At 62.9% G+C, this 14,494-nt stretch overlaps 1 protein-coding gene across 1 annotated transcript; it reads left to right on the plus strand.

Moving 5' to 3' along the window:
* The first annotated feature begins 1,543 nt into the window (after window positions 1–1,543).
* SEMA3G (sema domain, immunoglobulin domain (Ig), short basic domain, secreted, (semaphorin) 3G) lies at window positions 1,544–11,626 on the plus strand. Its single transcript, XM_010573793.1, has 16 exons — window positions 1,544–1,568; window positions 4,071–4,231; window positions 5,281–5,343; window positions 6,955–7,074; window positions 7,764–7,854; window positions 7,964–8,080; window positions 8,333–8,475; window positions 8,555–8,669; window positions 8,775–8,844; window positions 9,054–9,198; window positions 9,477–9,708; window positions 9,831–9,922; window positions 10,173–10,214; window positions 10,389–10,614; window positions 10,924–11,063; window positions 11,162–11,626. The coding sequence occupies exons 1-16, from the start codon at window positions 1,544–1,546 to the stop codon at window positions 11,624–11,626; spliced, it is 2,247 nt and encodes a 748-aa protein (XP_010572095.1).
* Window positions 11,627–14,494: the final 2,868 nt, after the last annotated feature.

Below are 14,494 nucleotides of genomic sequence, written 5' to 3' on the forward strand. Positions count from 1 at the left end.
GGGGGTGCCTGCCCACATAGGGGTGTCCTCAGCTCCCCAGAGTACGGGTGGGGGCTTGGGGACCCTCAGCCGTGGGCGCCAAAAGTGCGGGTTTCTGGTTGGTTTTTTTTTTTGGGGGGGGGGGGCACCTTGCGCTGGTGGCTGGGGTTTTGGTGGGTGGCTGCTCTGCACCCACTCCCCCCTCCTCTTTCCACGCGGGACGTGGGGGGGCCTCCGAGGAGGAGGAGGGGGAAGAGCCGGGTGCTGGGCGGCTGCCGGGGGAGCGGGGGGGATGCGCCGCCGGGCTCTGCGCCAGCCCCGCCGGTTCCCACGCGGGATCGTCTCCCACGTGGAGCGGGGGGAAACTGAGGCACGGCGCTGTTCGGGCACCGGCACGCTCTGGCATGTGGGTTGAGTGGGTGCTGCGATGCGTGGGTGCTCCCCCGGCGTGGGCATCCCCGTGGGTGCTCAGCATCCTGCCCGTGGCTGGGTGGGAGCCAGGCGGACCCCCAGCTGCCCGGCAGGTCCCCTGGGTGCCGCTCAGCCCGGGCATCCTCCGTGGCCCACCGAGCAGGGTGCCAGGGGTGCTGGGGTGCCAAGGGGGACCCTCGGGGTGCTGCGCTGGGAGTGCTTGCTTTTAATTAAAACTCTCCCTGTGATCCTGCTCTGGCTCGCTGCACCCCCAGCTCTGCCAGCTTAATCCAGGGGCTGCTTCCAGCCAAACTTGACAGAGGAGTCTGGAGCGCCCCAATCTTCTCCATCTTGCCTAAAAGCAATGAACCTGCTCTAAAAAAATTAAAATAAAATAAATTGCATAATACAATCTTACCAAAGCGGGGAAAGGCGTGGGGCAGCCCAGCTCTTGGAGAGCCCTGGGAGCTGTGGAGCACGTCCCTGTGCTGGGGAAAAAAGCTGCCATCTGCCCTTGTGCTGCCCGGGTTGGGGGTCCCCTGGCCCTGGGCCGCAGGCTGGCTGCATCCCTGGCTCTGTCCTGGGACAGAGCGGGTGGCCCCAGGGGCTGCCTCCCTGTTGAAAGGGGGAAACTGAGGCACGCAGTGGCCCCGCTTACCCTGGGAGGCAGCAGGCGCCTGGGATGGCTCCTGGCTCTGCCCTGTGGTGGGATCCCATGTCTTCAGGTTGGGCTTGGCAGCAGGGCTAGGAGGTTTAGGGGTCCCAGCAGAGCTTGGTTGTAGGGCTCGGGGTCTGGCTCGGCCTCTGATTCACTCCAGCGTGGTCTGGCCGTGCCGTGCTGTTTCCCAGGTGTGAGGGGCTCCCTGGGGCCGGGTGGGCTCCTCGGCCTCCCGTGGGGAGCGAGCAACCTTTTGAAGCTTTTTTTTCTTTTTAAGCTGATTATTCTGTTCCTATTCCAAATTGGAAACAGAAACTGAATTTCCCATGAAACAAATTCTGCCACCGCCTCCTCCCTGGGGGAAGAAAAAGAAAATGAAAATTTCAATTAAAACCATTAGAAGCCTCTGAAATGAAAACTGGGGTGAACTGAAGCTGCTTGCACTTAACTCTTTGGCCTGGGCTGTGCGTGGCTGGCGGCTCTGGCTGCGCGGCGATGTTTGAGGGGGTGATAGGGGAAGGTGTCGTGCTGTGAGTGCAGGGGTGGCCGTGTCCCCAGCTCTCCCTCTCACTTCAAGCTACTCTTTTCTTTTTGCTTCGACTTCCAGCAGTGGCTTGTATAAGAGGGAGAAGAGCAGTTGGCTGCTGTGTACATCAGGAGCATTGCAGCACAGCCCGGTGCCCTCCAAGCTCTCTGCAGCCCCCCCTGAGGAACCCCCCCACTTGGGGGTGGCTCCTATGGGACCCCTTCCCTGGGGGTAAAGGGGTCCCAGGGATGGATAGGGCATGGCAGGGTGCTGCTCCCTGGGGAGATGAAGCCGGGGGTGGGGGGGGAAAGGGAAGGCGCCCGGAGCTGGTGTAACCCGAGGCGCAGGAGGAATTTGCCAGGGCTGGGGGAGAAGGGGAAGCCTTGCCTGAAACAATAAAAGGAGCCCGACAACTTTGCCAATGTTATTCTGAGCTGGGAAAATATTATTGCTGGGCAAGAATAGAAGGAGACGACAGCGTTTTCCTGGGCTGAGCCCGGCGATACAGGAGGACCTGAGATGTTGGGAGGGCACAGGGAGGAGGGTACCCCCGGGGAGATGGGGCTGGAGGGGCCCTTAGTGCCTGGTGCCAGCTCTGCCTGCAGGCACAGGGTTCTTCTCAGTGAGTGTGGAGCTGCTGGGGCTGTATCCCTCCATGCCGCCAACATCGCCAGTTAGGGCACTGGGACTGCCCTTGAGTGACTTGGTGGGGATGGGAGACATGTGTGATGGGGTGGAGGTGGCTGTGTCCCCCTCCCCCGGGGATGGAGCTCATCTCCCTTGCAGGGACATCCCAGAAGAGGCATTTCCCACTAGGATGGGGGCATTGCGCCGCTGGCCACCCCCTCCTTGGAGGTAACAATTGTCCCCCCACCAAGAGCAGGGCTTGGTACCCCAGTGTCTTGGGCTGCTGGCAGCTGAGCCTGTCCCAGTGCCACCTCCCCTCTCATGGGGACATGTGTGGGGGATGCTCTGGCTGGGGGTTTCCCTGGGGTCAGCAGCGGCGGCTGGCAGCCTTCCTTGGTGGAGGGTGTCTGGGGACATGGCTGTGCTGATCATCAATGGTGCTTTGTCCTCCTCCTCCTCCACCCGGCGGTCACAGTGGCCTGGCCTGGGGTCGGGGCGGTTGCTGGGACAGGGTTTCAGAGCCCAGTGAAGCTGAGCTAATTCCCTCTTGCCCTCTCCCTCTGCGGCAGCTGGGTGGGCGCCACTGTGCCAGGGTTTTTGGCTTACTGACCCCGAAAGTTATTTCCCACCAGGAACTAGTCACGCCACTGCCCCCATGGCGCCGTCACCACGAGGGTCGCCTCGGCATCCCATGGGATTCAGGCTTGGACTTGCTTTGGGAGCCTGGACTGTCAGACCCTGTTGCTTTGGGATGTGATGGCCACCCCAGGGACACAGTGTCCCCATGCCAGTGCCTCTCCCCAAGTGTGGTCCCCATGCCGTGGCAGGGAGGAAGCCTCCCCAACAGCGAGGTCTGGTGGCGGTCGCAGCGGGCTTTGTGTGCCGGTTTCCGCATGGCACTGGCTGGGTGCCGGCTATTGTGTCCCCAGCTGGCACCCGGGGTGGGGGCAGGACCCGCTTTCTGCCCACCCTCACCACCCTCCTGGGCTCGGCACAAGCCCAGCCTGGGGCTGATGGCACAGCACAGCCTTTGCCAGGCTCTCGTGCACCCCGACTCATTGTGGTAAGAGTCCGGGGCGGTTCAGCCGAACCTTGCTGGGGGCAAACTTGCATGGGACCCTGCTGGCTCTGCAGCTTTGTGTTTGGCTGGGAGGGAGAGCAGCACCCCGGGCAGGGTAAGGCTGGGATGCCCGCACCTCTGGGAAGGGATGGAGATAGATGCTGCTGCCCGCAGCAGCTCGGAGCAGCTCTTCTGCTGGCCCCAGGACGGCTCTGCAATACTCAGAAGCAGCAGTTTGGAGGGATCCTCCCACCTCTGTGCCCATCGCAGTCCTCCAGTCACCCCCTTGAAAAAGCCAGGACCCCTTGGTGCCGCCACCAGGGTGGGGGGTCTGAGCATCCTTTCACATTTCCCAAGCAGGTGTGAAGGGTGTTCAGGGGGCTGCGAGCCCGCACGGCACCTGCGGTTGTGTTGCCCCTCTCCATTTTTCATTGCCGCGATGCCCCTTTGCCGCAGCACCCTCTGACAACTGGGGCCCCAGGTGGGGGGGCTCCTGGGGGTGTGAGAGGGCACTTAGCTGTGGGACGTTATCCATCGCTTTTCCCTCCTGTCCTCGTGTTGGGTGACAGCTTGAGGCCCCAGGGCTGTGCTGTCCCAGTAGGGTGGGTTGTGAGCTGGGTGGGCTGGAGACCCCAGTGTGCGCAGCAAATGGAGGGATGTGGCTGGGGGCCACCGGGGAGCAGGACATCCCCCAGGCTTGAGGTGAGCACTTGTGCCGGTGGCTGGGAGGGCACCTTTGAAGTGAGCAGTGATTACAGGTCTTTGGGGCCAGGATGGCTCCTTCTGATGCTTCCCTCCCTCCCTGGCAGAGCTTTTGGGCACCAACCGCTCCGTCCTTTTCTTCGGCCACCAAGGCTTCCTGGGCTTCCGCTCCCTGTACCTGGATGAGTACCGCGACCGGCTCTTCATCGGGGGGAAGGATGTGCTCTACTCCCTGCTCCTGGACGGGGCTGGCGCAGACACCAAGGAGGTGAGCTGGGTCCTGCTGAGCACCCGGGGGTCTCCGTCCCCACCCTGGCCCCTGTGCACTCCTTGCCCCTCTGGGCGGACGGTGCCCAACCGAGCCAGGTGAAGTCACCCTGAAATAAGACCTGCCATGGGGATGTCCCCATCTCAAGCACCCTGAAATGCATCCAAAAACTTGTACTGCCTGGCAAAGGTGGGCTGGCCGTGCTGGCTGGAGGGCAATTAGCTGGCAATTAGTCATGATTGGCAGCCTAGGAGACCAGTGGTGCAGTCCACCAGTGATTCCTGGGTGCCTAGTAGGGTCTCACACCCCACTCTTCTAAAAAGCTGCCATCGGGAGAGCAAGTGCTCCCCATCCCCATCTGGGCATCCCCTTCATGGACCAAATATACTGCTGAATGCCTGTAGAGACAAGGAGCTAAAAGTATCCATCGTTGCAACGAGCTGTGCCAGGGCTCGGCTGGCAAAGCCCCCAGACCTCTCCAAGCCTCTTGGTGGGAGAGGTGACGGACTAGAGCGATGAAGCTGAGCGGTGATTCCCCTCCTCCTTCATCCTCTCTTCTTCAAATTCTTGGTTGTTAAACATGGTTCTGGGCCATTTCTAGCAGAAGAAAGCAGAGAAGGAAATTAAGTGCCCCTTGGCTTGCTGGGTCACCGCGATGGGGTCAAGGGCTTGTGTACCCAAGCTGCCCTTAGTCCGAGAGCTGCCAAGGGCTGGGGGGGACTCGGGCTCCATCGCTCCCTGCTGTCCCCCAGCACCCTTTCCCCAGGCCACCCACAAGTCCACCCCCTTCCAGTCCGGCTCCAGCCATCCCAGCGTGACCGCTCAAGCCCAGCCTGGCTGTGGGCTGTGACCGCCGGGGTGCATCTCCTCAGGAGGAAGGGTCCTTCCCTGGGTTGCAGGGTGGGAGGCCTGGGCTGGGTGGGCTCTGTCAGTCCCTCTCTCTGTCCCTCTCTCCATCCCCATGCCATCGGCAGCCTGGGGATGTGTATTTGCAAAGCTGGATCCCTGCTGTCCCCCTCCCTGCTCCAACAGGTTCTTTATGTTTTCAGATCTACTGGCCGCCCCTCCCTGGGCAGACGGAGGAGTGTTTTCGGAAGGGGAAGGACCCAGGGGTGAGTCTCACCCATGCATGCTCTGCCCTGAGCTGGGGGGGTCCCCTTGTGCCCCTGTGCCAGCCAGCTCTCCCCGCGCTGGGACTGTGCTGTGTCACCCCCCCGGGGATGGCCTCATGGGGCTCGCAGGCCAGTTAATGCTGGGGCAGAGCAAGGGACCATCCTGGTGCATGAGGGAAACTGAGGCAGGGAGTGGGTGACCAAGTCTGGCTATGTGAGACACTTGCTCCGGGCTCTGGAAATCCTGTCTCTGGGGGCTCTGCTCAGCCCCACGGCCGCAGGGCAGTGGGCAGTGTGCCCCAAAGGTGGCTGCACCGAGTGGGCAGGGACAGCCAGGCTCCAAGACCTGAGCTCAGAGGAACCAAAAGCCCTGTGCTGTGCTCCAGACCCCAGCGACATGGTCTGGCCCACCCTGGCCATCCCTGAGGGTGGGAAATCTGTAACTTGCTCAGGTTCAGCGACCTCACTCCCCAAACCTCACCCCTCTTTGCATCCCCCCTGCCCCAATATGAAACAGGACTGTGGCAGGGAGAAAGTCCCCGAGGCTCCCCTGGCCCAGACGAATTGCTCCCAGGAGTCCCCATCCTGCTCTGTGTGTTTATTTTACAAGCTCTCACCGACAGATGCAAGCCGGGGCAGGCTCAATTTTTTATTTTTCTTGAACATATATTTTTTTTTTAACTTGCTATTTTAGAGGCTCTTTGCAAAGGGAAAATAAACAGCGGGGAGGCTGGGAACCCCTGGGGCAGCTCGGTGGCGGTGTTCCCAGCAGATGAGGGGCCTCGTGTCCCGCCGTGGCGGGGGGGGGGGGGGTGGGGGGCAGGCAGGGCTGGAGCTGGCTGGGGGGAGCTGCCGAGCTAACGGTGGTGATGCCTGAGTGGGAGAAGGATGGGAGCCCTTTTCCAGTGGGAACTGCCAGGAGACACAGCGCAAGGTCAGAGGCGGCAGGTCTGCGTCCCCAAGGGCGTCACTGCTACTGGTCCCCAGTAGAAGGGGACAATCCCAGACAGTAGCGATGGGGGCTGTCCTGGATACAGCCGAGGATGCCCGTGGGTATCCGTCTCCGTCTCCCGCGTTTCCTCCTTTTGTTTCATCGTCTGTGCAAGCAGGAACACGACAGGGAAGGACGTCCCTGCATCTGGTCACGTCCTGGGCGCCAGGAAGACGAGGGTCCCCAGGGGTTTGGGGCTGGGTGTAGGAGCTGCAACTGGGAGCTTGCTGGGCAGGTGACCTTGCTTCCCCAGCCAGCGTGGGCTGTGTGATGGGGTGAGCACATGGGTGCCCATGGGCAGGAGGTGCCCAGGTGCTGGCTGGATCACGTGTGGTTCTCCTGGGGATGCTCTCAGTGGCAGGAGGACCAGTAAAAAGCCCCATTCTTTTGCAAAGGGCTGAGGTCCACCCAGATGAATTCTGTGCAAGCCCTGTCAGTGGGTGTAAACTGCCGTCTCACACCCCTGGCACTGGGCTAAAGGCAGAGAGCCTGGGTGCAGCCCAGGGAGCCAGGGCTGGGGCTCACCCATCGTTGCAGAGCCCCAGGCAGAGGCAGGGAGCTGTGGGTGGGCAAAGCACCGAGCCCCCCATGACCCTTCCCCTCCCCTGCTGTCCCCTCAGACTGACTGCGCCAACTACATCCGTGTGCTGCACCCCTACAACCGAACACATTTGCTGGCCTGCGGGACGGGTGCCTTCCACCCTGTCTGCGCCTTCGTCTACGTGGGGCACCGCGGCGAGGTAGGGCAGCAGCACGGTGGGGTGCCCATCCCGAGCATCCCCGGTGGGATACCGCTGGGAGGTAGATCCCCATCATCTGCCTCCCTCCTGGGGGGCTTCAGGACTGTGTGGGGATGCTGGCTGTGGTGTTTGCCCCACGCTGAATACTTGGCGGGGGGGTCAGGAATCAGCTCCCTGTTGCCCCTTTGCCCTTTCGCTATTGCCTCCCCAGCTCCCCCACCCTTCTGGCCTGGCATCGCCTTTCCAGACGTGTCCCCTGGGGCTGGTGTCCTGCCAGGGGCTGCAGCGTGGGTGGCGTTTCCTCCTCTCCCTGCTTGCTGCTCATAAATCAGGTTGGCCGGGGTGGAAAGGCAGGGCCCCCTGTTGCCTCCTCGCAGCCTGGCGCCGTGCAGGCAGCAGGAGCCCTGCCCATACCCCAATGCCTCCGGTCAGGCTGATGGACAAGTGGTGGGGCCGGCGGGTCCCTTCAGTCGCTGCATATTCTCATAGGATTAGACTTGTCTCAAAAAGCATGGATCCCGCTTCCAGACGGTCCCTTTGGGAGCGCTGGGGCTGCGGATGCGTGTGGCGAGGCGTCTGCGAGCTGGGCAGGGACCAGCGCCAGCCCCTGTATGCCCAGGCACAGCCCCCCTGCCAGGGCATGGCTGGAGGCTCACCTGCCTGCTCCCTGCCTGCTCCCCCTCGCCCAGCACACCTTCAGCCTGGATCCCACCAGCGTGGAGACCGGCCGGGGCAGGTGCCCGCACGAGCCCAGCCGCGCCTTCGCCAGCACTGTCATCGGTGGGTTGTTTTCCTTGGGAACTGAGAGCCTTTGGTGTGCCGGGACCGGGGACGGTCCCCGTGCCAGCTGGGGCTGGGTCTCAGCCCCGCGGTGGGGTGTTTTTGCCAGGCGGGGAGCTGTACACCGGCCTCACCGCAGATTTCTTGGGCCGTGATCCCGGCATCTTCCGCAGCATGGGGACCCGCTCTGCTTTGCGCACCGAAGTGGACCAGCGCTTACTCAACGGTAACAGCTCACCTCTGCCCCTCCATCCCCCCCGGATGGGCTAATGCTGGGGACCATGAGCCTTGCGGTGGCTGGGGCATCTGCTGGCCATGGTGAGGCATCCCTCATGTCAGGTACGAGCAGGGAAAGGTACCGGGGCAGCAGAGTCTGGGGGTTGTCCTGGCTGGCATCCAGCCCCAGTGTGGTGTGGGGGTCCGGAGGCAGTGGCTGTGCCCTCTTGCCACACCTGACATGGCCAACTTTTGCTCGTAGATCCCAAATTTGTGGCAGCCCACTTGATCCCGGACAACGATGACCGGGACAATGACAAAGCCTATTTCTTCTTCACGGAGAAGGTGATGGAGGCAGACAGCAAGGAGCACACCATTGTCAGCCGGGTGGCGCGGGTCTGTGTGGTAAGTTGCTGGTGGGGACTGCAGGGGACAGGGATGCACCAAGTCACAGCAGTGGCTCTGATGCTCTCTGTCCTTGCAGAACGATGCTGGTGGCCAGAGGGTGCTGGTGAACAAGTGGAGTACCTTCAACAAAGCCCGGTTGGTGTGCTCTGTCCCTGGCCCCGGTGGCATCGACACCCATTTTGATGAGCTGGGTAAGGGATGCATGGAGCTGGGGACCTCACCAGGTCTGGTCCCTTAGTCGGTGGCTTCAGGAAGCCCCTGGGCTTCCAGGAGAAACCCCATGGTTTCATCCCCAGAGGATGTCTTCTTGCTGAGGACAAAGGATGGGAAGAGCCCGGAGATCTACGCTCTCTTCAGCACCATCAGGTGGGTGGTCCAGCTCCAGCCTCTGCAGATATCCAGCTGCAGCCACCCATGACCTGCCCAGCCACCATCCCCACATGGCTGCTGGCTGGTCCTCAACCTCTGCCAGCTCTGCCCCGGTCCATACAGAGATGTTGGTTCTCCCATGCCCCCCACCAATGCCGCTGGCACTGAGCATGGCCCTGCTCACGCCATTCACCGTCCCCTTTCAGCCATGTCTTCCAGGGCTCCGCTGTCTGTGTGTACCGCATGGCCGACATCCGGGAGGTCTTCAATGGGCCCTTCGCCCACCGGGAGACCCCCCACCACCAGTGGGGTGCCTACGAGGGCAGGGTGCCCTACCCACGGCCAGGCGTGGTGAGCAACTCCCTGGAGCTCTGGGTCCCCAGTGCTCCTCCAATTGCTCTTCGAGGAGGCAGGGGGGCAATCCCCCATCTTCTCACCTGCCGGGATGGGCTTCCTACGGGATCCACCCCGGGACAGCTGGGGACCAAGGTCTGGCAAAGGGGTGGAGAAGATGCATCCCAAATGGGAAGGCGGGGAGGGACCCAAACAAGTTCTGCGGGTGATGGAGGGGGAAGGAGGGATGGGTGCCAGGGTGGTCAGCCTGAGCTGGTCCCTTCTTGTCCCCACAGTGTCCCAGTAAGACCACCAACCAGCCCCGGCAGCAGTATGGCACCACCAAGGACTTCCCTGACGAGGTGCTGCACTTTGCCCGCGCTCACCCCCTCATGTACAAGCCCGTGTACCCCCGGCACCGCCGGCCCCTCCTAGTGAAGACCAACCTGCCCCACCGCCTGCGCCAGCTCGTGGTGGACCGGGTGGAGGCCGAGGATGGGCAGCATGACGTCCTCTTCCTCGGGACGGGTGAGCGGCAGGAGCGGTGTGCAGGAAGGAACCCTGGCGCTGGCGCTACCAGTGGGCACGCCGATAGGGTGTGCAATGGCAGGGTGCTCACACCTCCATCCTCCTCCTCCTCCTCCCCACAGACGCAGGCTCAGTGCTGAAGGTGGTGGTCCTGCAGAAGACAAGCTTGGCCACGACCGAGGAAGTCGTCCTGGAGGAGCTGCAGGTTTTTAAGGTGCTCTTTGCTGTCCTGCTTGCAAGGGAGGGGGGCAGTGGGGTGGGCTTAGGTTGGGGACACACGTAGGGATGGAGGCTCAGGGCTGTCACAGTGTTGTTGGGCACTGGGAAGTCTCAGGGCTGTGAGGGCAGTGGGTGGCTGGGGGTGTCCCCCCCAACGCCCCCCCAAAGCCCTGGCGGCTCTGAATGAGCCAGGGTCTCCACGGTGAGGTTTTCACCACCCTCGTGTCTGCTCTCCTCCTCTGCAGGCACCTGTACCCATCACCCAGATGGAGATCTCTGTCAAGCGGGTGAGTACGGACACAGCTTGGCCACGGGGCTGGGGACAGGGCAGGTGACCAGGAGGGACTCAGCTGTTGTCACCAGCCTCTCAAAGCCTGCATGCTGCTTGCCCCGGGGGGGGGTCCCTGGGCGCCATGCCCGCAGGGGCTGCCAGCGTCACCATCTCTGTGCCGTTTCCCCAGCAAATGCTCTACGTGGGTTCCAGCCTGGGGGTGGCCCAGGTACGGCTGCACCAGTGCGAGACCTACGGCACGGCTTGTGCTGAATGCTGCCTGGCCAGGGATCCCTACTGTGCCTGGGACGGCACCGCCTGCACCCGCTACCAGCCCTCTGGCAAGCGCCGCTATCGCCGCCAGAACGTCCGCCACAGCAACCCTGTGCACCAGTGTCTGGACCAGAACCTGACTGGTGAGGGACTGGGGGGGGCCCACAGGGCTGAGGGACTCATCCAAGTGCCCCAAGACTTCCCGGCATCCACAGCCCTTGGCGGGCAGAGGGGCTTGCGGCCATCCCAGGTGGGCTGGGGTACCCTCATCTCCTTGTCCTGTAGACCGAGGGGTGCCCCAAGAGAAGGTGGGTGCTGCTGGGGCTGGGGTCTGTCTCCAGGGAGAGGGAGAGAAGGGGACTGAAGCTACATGGTGGCCCAGGGAGGCTGACACCCAGGCATGTGGAAGCCTGGCTCTGCCTTCCCTGTGAGCCTGTCTGTCTTTGCCCCAGTGGATGATTTTGAGACCGTTGAGGAGAAGGTGCTTTATGGGGCAGAGGACAACAGCACCTTCCTGGAGTGTGTGCCCCGGTCCCCGCAGGCCAGTGTGCAGTGGTTCGTCCAGAGACCCCCCGATGAGCAGCGGGACGAGGTGAGGCTCTCCCTGCACCTTCCTTGCTCCCCTTGTGAGGACACAGGAGGGATGTGGGGCCAGACCCAGACCCCCCCCAACCTCCCGGTGGCTGACAGGTGAAGACAGATGAGCGGATCCTGCAGACGGAGCAAGGGCTGCTCTTCCGCAAGCTTCACCGCCACGATGCTGGCGTCTACTACTGCAAAACATTGGAGCACGGCTTCACCCAGACGGTGGCCAAGACGGCCTTGGAGGTGATTGCCAGTGAGCAGCTGGCACACACCTTGCCCTGGGAGCGGGGGGATGAGTCCCCACGCCTGCCTTGCCTCGAGCCCCGGATGGTGCCTCAGGCTCCCAAAACTTGGTTCAAGGATATCATGCACCTCATCAGCTCCCAAAACCTGCGGCGAGTGGAGGAGTACTGCGCCCGCCTCTGGTGTGGCAGCCGCCCCCACCACCGCAAGAGCAAGCTGGCCCAGGCCAAGCACGCACTGGCCGGCGTGGACGTGGGCAAGAAGGGACGGACGGCCAAACCCCATGGTGAAAGGAACCGCGTGCCCCGGCAAGCGGCAGCTACTTAGAGAGGGCAGGATAATGGACGTGGGGTGGCTGTGGGCAAGGACCAGCTCCCCATGCTGCTGGCAGCCCTGGGGACCTCCTGCCCTGGCGGGTGGCTTGCAGCGGCACCAGCTCGGTCCCCACCGGCCGTGGTGATGGGATGCCAGGCCCAGCTCCTGGGCAGGTCCCTGTCACCCTCGGTGGCTGCAGGGCCACCTCCAAAATGGGCGGTGTGGTGGGACGCATTGCCCCCCCCTTACTCTTGCTGGGAGCTGCGGCAGGTGCGAGGCCACGGTCACTGGGGCGGGTTGGGGCTCGGCACGTGCGGTGCCACCGCTGTGCCATCACCCCAGGGAGCTTGCTGGCTGGCTTTCTCCACAAATAAAGGGGCCGAGCGCGGCGCCGCGGGGAGCGGCTGACAGCTCCAGGCTCTTTCCATGCCAGCACAGGGCCTGGGGAAGATGACGCCTGCACTCATGGAGTGGGGGGAAAACTGAGCATCACCCCAAAAAGCCTCTGTGTCCAGGATGAGCCCTGTCATCCACTGCGCCTGGGGAGCCAGAGCCGGGCCATGCCACCCAGGGCATACCCTGGGGGACAGGGCTCCTTCTGACCTTCCCTGTGGTGCCAGGACACACTCAGCAGTGCCAGCCTGTGTCTGGGTGCAGCTCCCCCCTTTCCCTCCATCCCCACCCCAGCCACTGACCGTTTTAGGGCTGGGCAGGGTCGGGGAGGAAAGTAAACAGCTGTGGGCAGGTTAGACCCGTTCCTGGGTAAATACAGGAGAGGCACCTATGCCACCGCCATCACTGTGCCCAGGCGAGAGTGGGGACATGCAGAAGAAGGTGGCCCCAGCACAGTTTTAGGGGGCTGCACCCCAGCCCAGGTGTGTTTCTGGTGGTGGGTGGCCCAAGGCTGGTTTGGGGGGGCTGGTGGATCTAAACCAGCACCCAGGGCCTCCCCCAAATGCAGGGGTTTGGGGGGGTAGGTGCATGGAGAGCACCCCCAGGCTGGCAGCACCATCCCAGGCTGCCGGCAAGGTGCTCGCTTGCTTTTCTCGCACAACATGAGCTCACTCGCCTCACCCGGGTCAGCCTGGGGTGATAAAGATCTCCCCCTTCCTGAGGCAGGGCAGCCCCACACAATGGTGTGAACTGCGGCCCTGCAGGGTCGGGCATTGTTCCGAGGCAGAGGAACGGGAAAGAAAAATAATAATAATAATAATTAAACCCCCTAAATAGCTCATGCAAAGCCAGGTGATGATATCATCACTCCTCCCTCTGTGTGTGTGTGTGTGTTTGTGCTGCAGCCGCGGTGCCTTTGATGGGAGCAAAGTCCCCCGGCAGCACTGCCCTGTCCCACGGCATGCCTGTGGAGATGATCTGTGGGTCCCGACCCTCTTCTCCAGCTGCCTGTCCCACCTCTCCTGCAAACTCAGGGTGCCTGCATGGGGTGTCTCCTGCGACGGGAGAGCTGCGGTGGGGCTGGCAGGCTGGGACACATCCTGCAGGGAGGGGAGCAGAGCCCATAGCACTGATTTACAGGCCAGACTGGAGCCAAGCACATGGGTTTGGTTAATTGCAGGACTGGGGGGCACAGGAGAACGATAAGCAGCAAGTAGAGACAAGGAGGGACATAGCTGTAAAGCCAGACATAAGAGACAGAAGTCTGATTCCTCAGGGCCTGGATTTAACGGCTCTGAAGTGCTTGCAATGAGCCATGCTGCTGAAACGTCTGCGCCCTGTTGCCTCTGAGCAACCCCCTGTGCTCAGCAGAGCAGAGGCTGGGCTGCCCATCCCTGGGGAGGCAGCGAGAGGGGGTCGTGGGGCCTCTGCTGCGTGCAGGTCCTAGCCCTGAGGTGAGCTGTGGCAGAGGCTGGACGTGACACCGGGGCCAGCAACGTTTCAAACTGAGTGGGAACAAAGACCAGAAGAAACCAGTCCCTGAAAGGGTCTCCCCCTCCTGGTAAATCTCCGTAAGTCTCTGCAGTGGCTGAGGCTGGCCCTCCTGAGTAGGTTTACATCGGTAAGGCTGGAGTAGAAGGGCTTTTGTCAGGGGCTCTGCACGGCTCACGTTCCAGCCGTGTCTCTCATGATAACCAGCCAACAGAGGTAACCTGGGACACCAGAAATTTCCAGGGGCTGAATGAACACAAATACATCCTCACCCACCCCAGGGCAGGGGGGCAGAAGGAGACAACTTTGATGGGCAGGTACAGTGGTGGTGTTGCCCCCCATCTCCTCTGCATGAGGGGAATGAGCCCTACCTGGGCCTTGGTGCTGCCGGCTGAGCCCTGTCCCCAGGGCAGGACAGAGCGAGGGGAGCGCTGGGGGACAGGGCGTGCGTGGGAGCAGCCTCAGAACAAAGCCGTGGTGAGGGGACAGGCGCAGCCACGGATCCGGCTCCTATTTTTAGCCTATTTCCTAAGGAAGTGCAGCGGAGGGGCGCCAGCTCGCCCTGGGAGCCTTCCAGCCTCCGAGGCTGCCTAAGTGGAGCTGCTAGCAGGGTCAGGGCCGGTACCGCTGGCTCCAGCCTCACCGGCAGCCCTCACGCCTCAACACAGGGCGGCCCAGCACCTGATGACAGGCCCAGGCCCAGGCGCAGGCCCCTCACAACAGGCCGCACGGGGCGGCCCAGGCTGTCGAGTCCCGAGCCCCGAGCCCCAGACCCGGCCTGCAGTGCCGGCTGCCCTCCGATTCCGGAGGACGAAGCCCCGGGGCGGAGCAGGGAGAGGCTCCGACCCCCAGGGCCCTGCCGGGCCTCCCCCCGCCGCCGCGGGACTTTTGTGGCGCCGCCGCCATCACCTCCCCCCTCCTCTCCTCGGGACCTATGTGGCGCGGCGCGCGCTGACGTCACGCGGCGTCGCGCGGCGATGACGCACGGGGGCGGGG

Source organism: Haliaeetus leucocephalus, unplaced genomic scaffold (genome assembly GCF_000737465.1).
Source record: "Haliaeetus leucocephalus isolate CR32 unplaced genomic scaffold, Haliaeetus_leucocephalus-4.0 Scaffold2, whole genome shotgun sequence".
Taxonomy (NCBI): Eukaryota; Metazoa; Chordata; class Aves; order Accipitriformes; family Accipitridae; genus Haliaeetus; species Haliaeetus leucocephalus.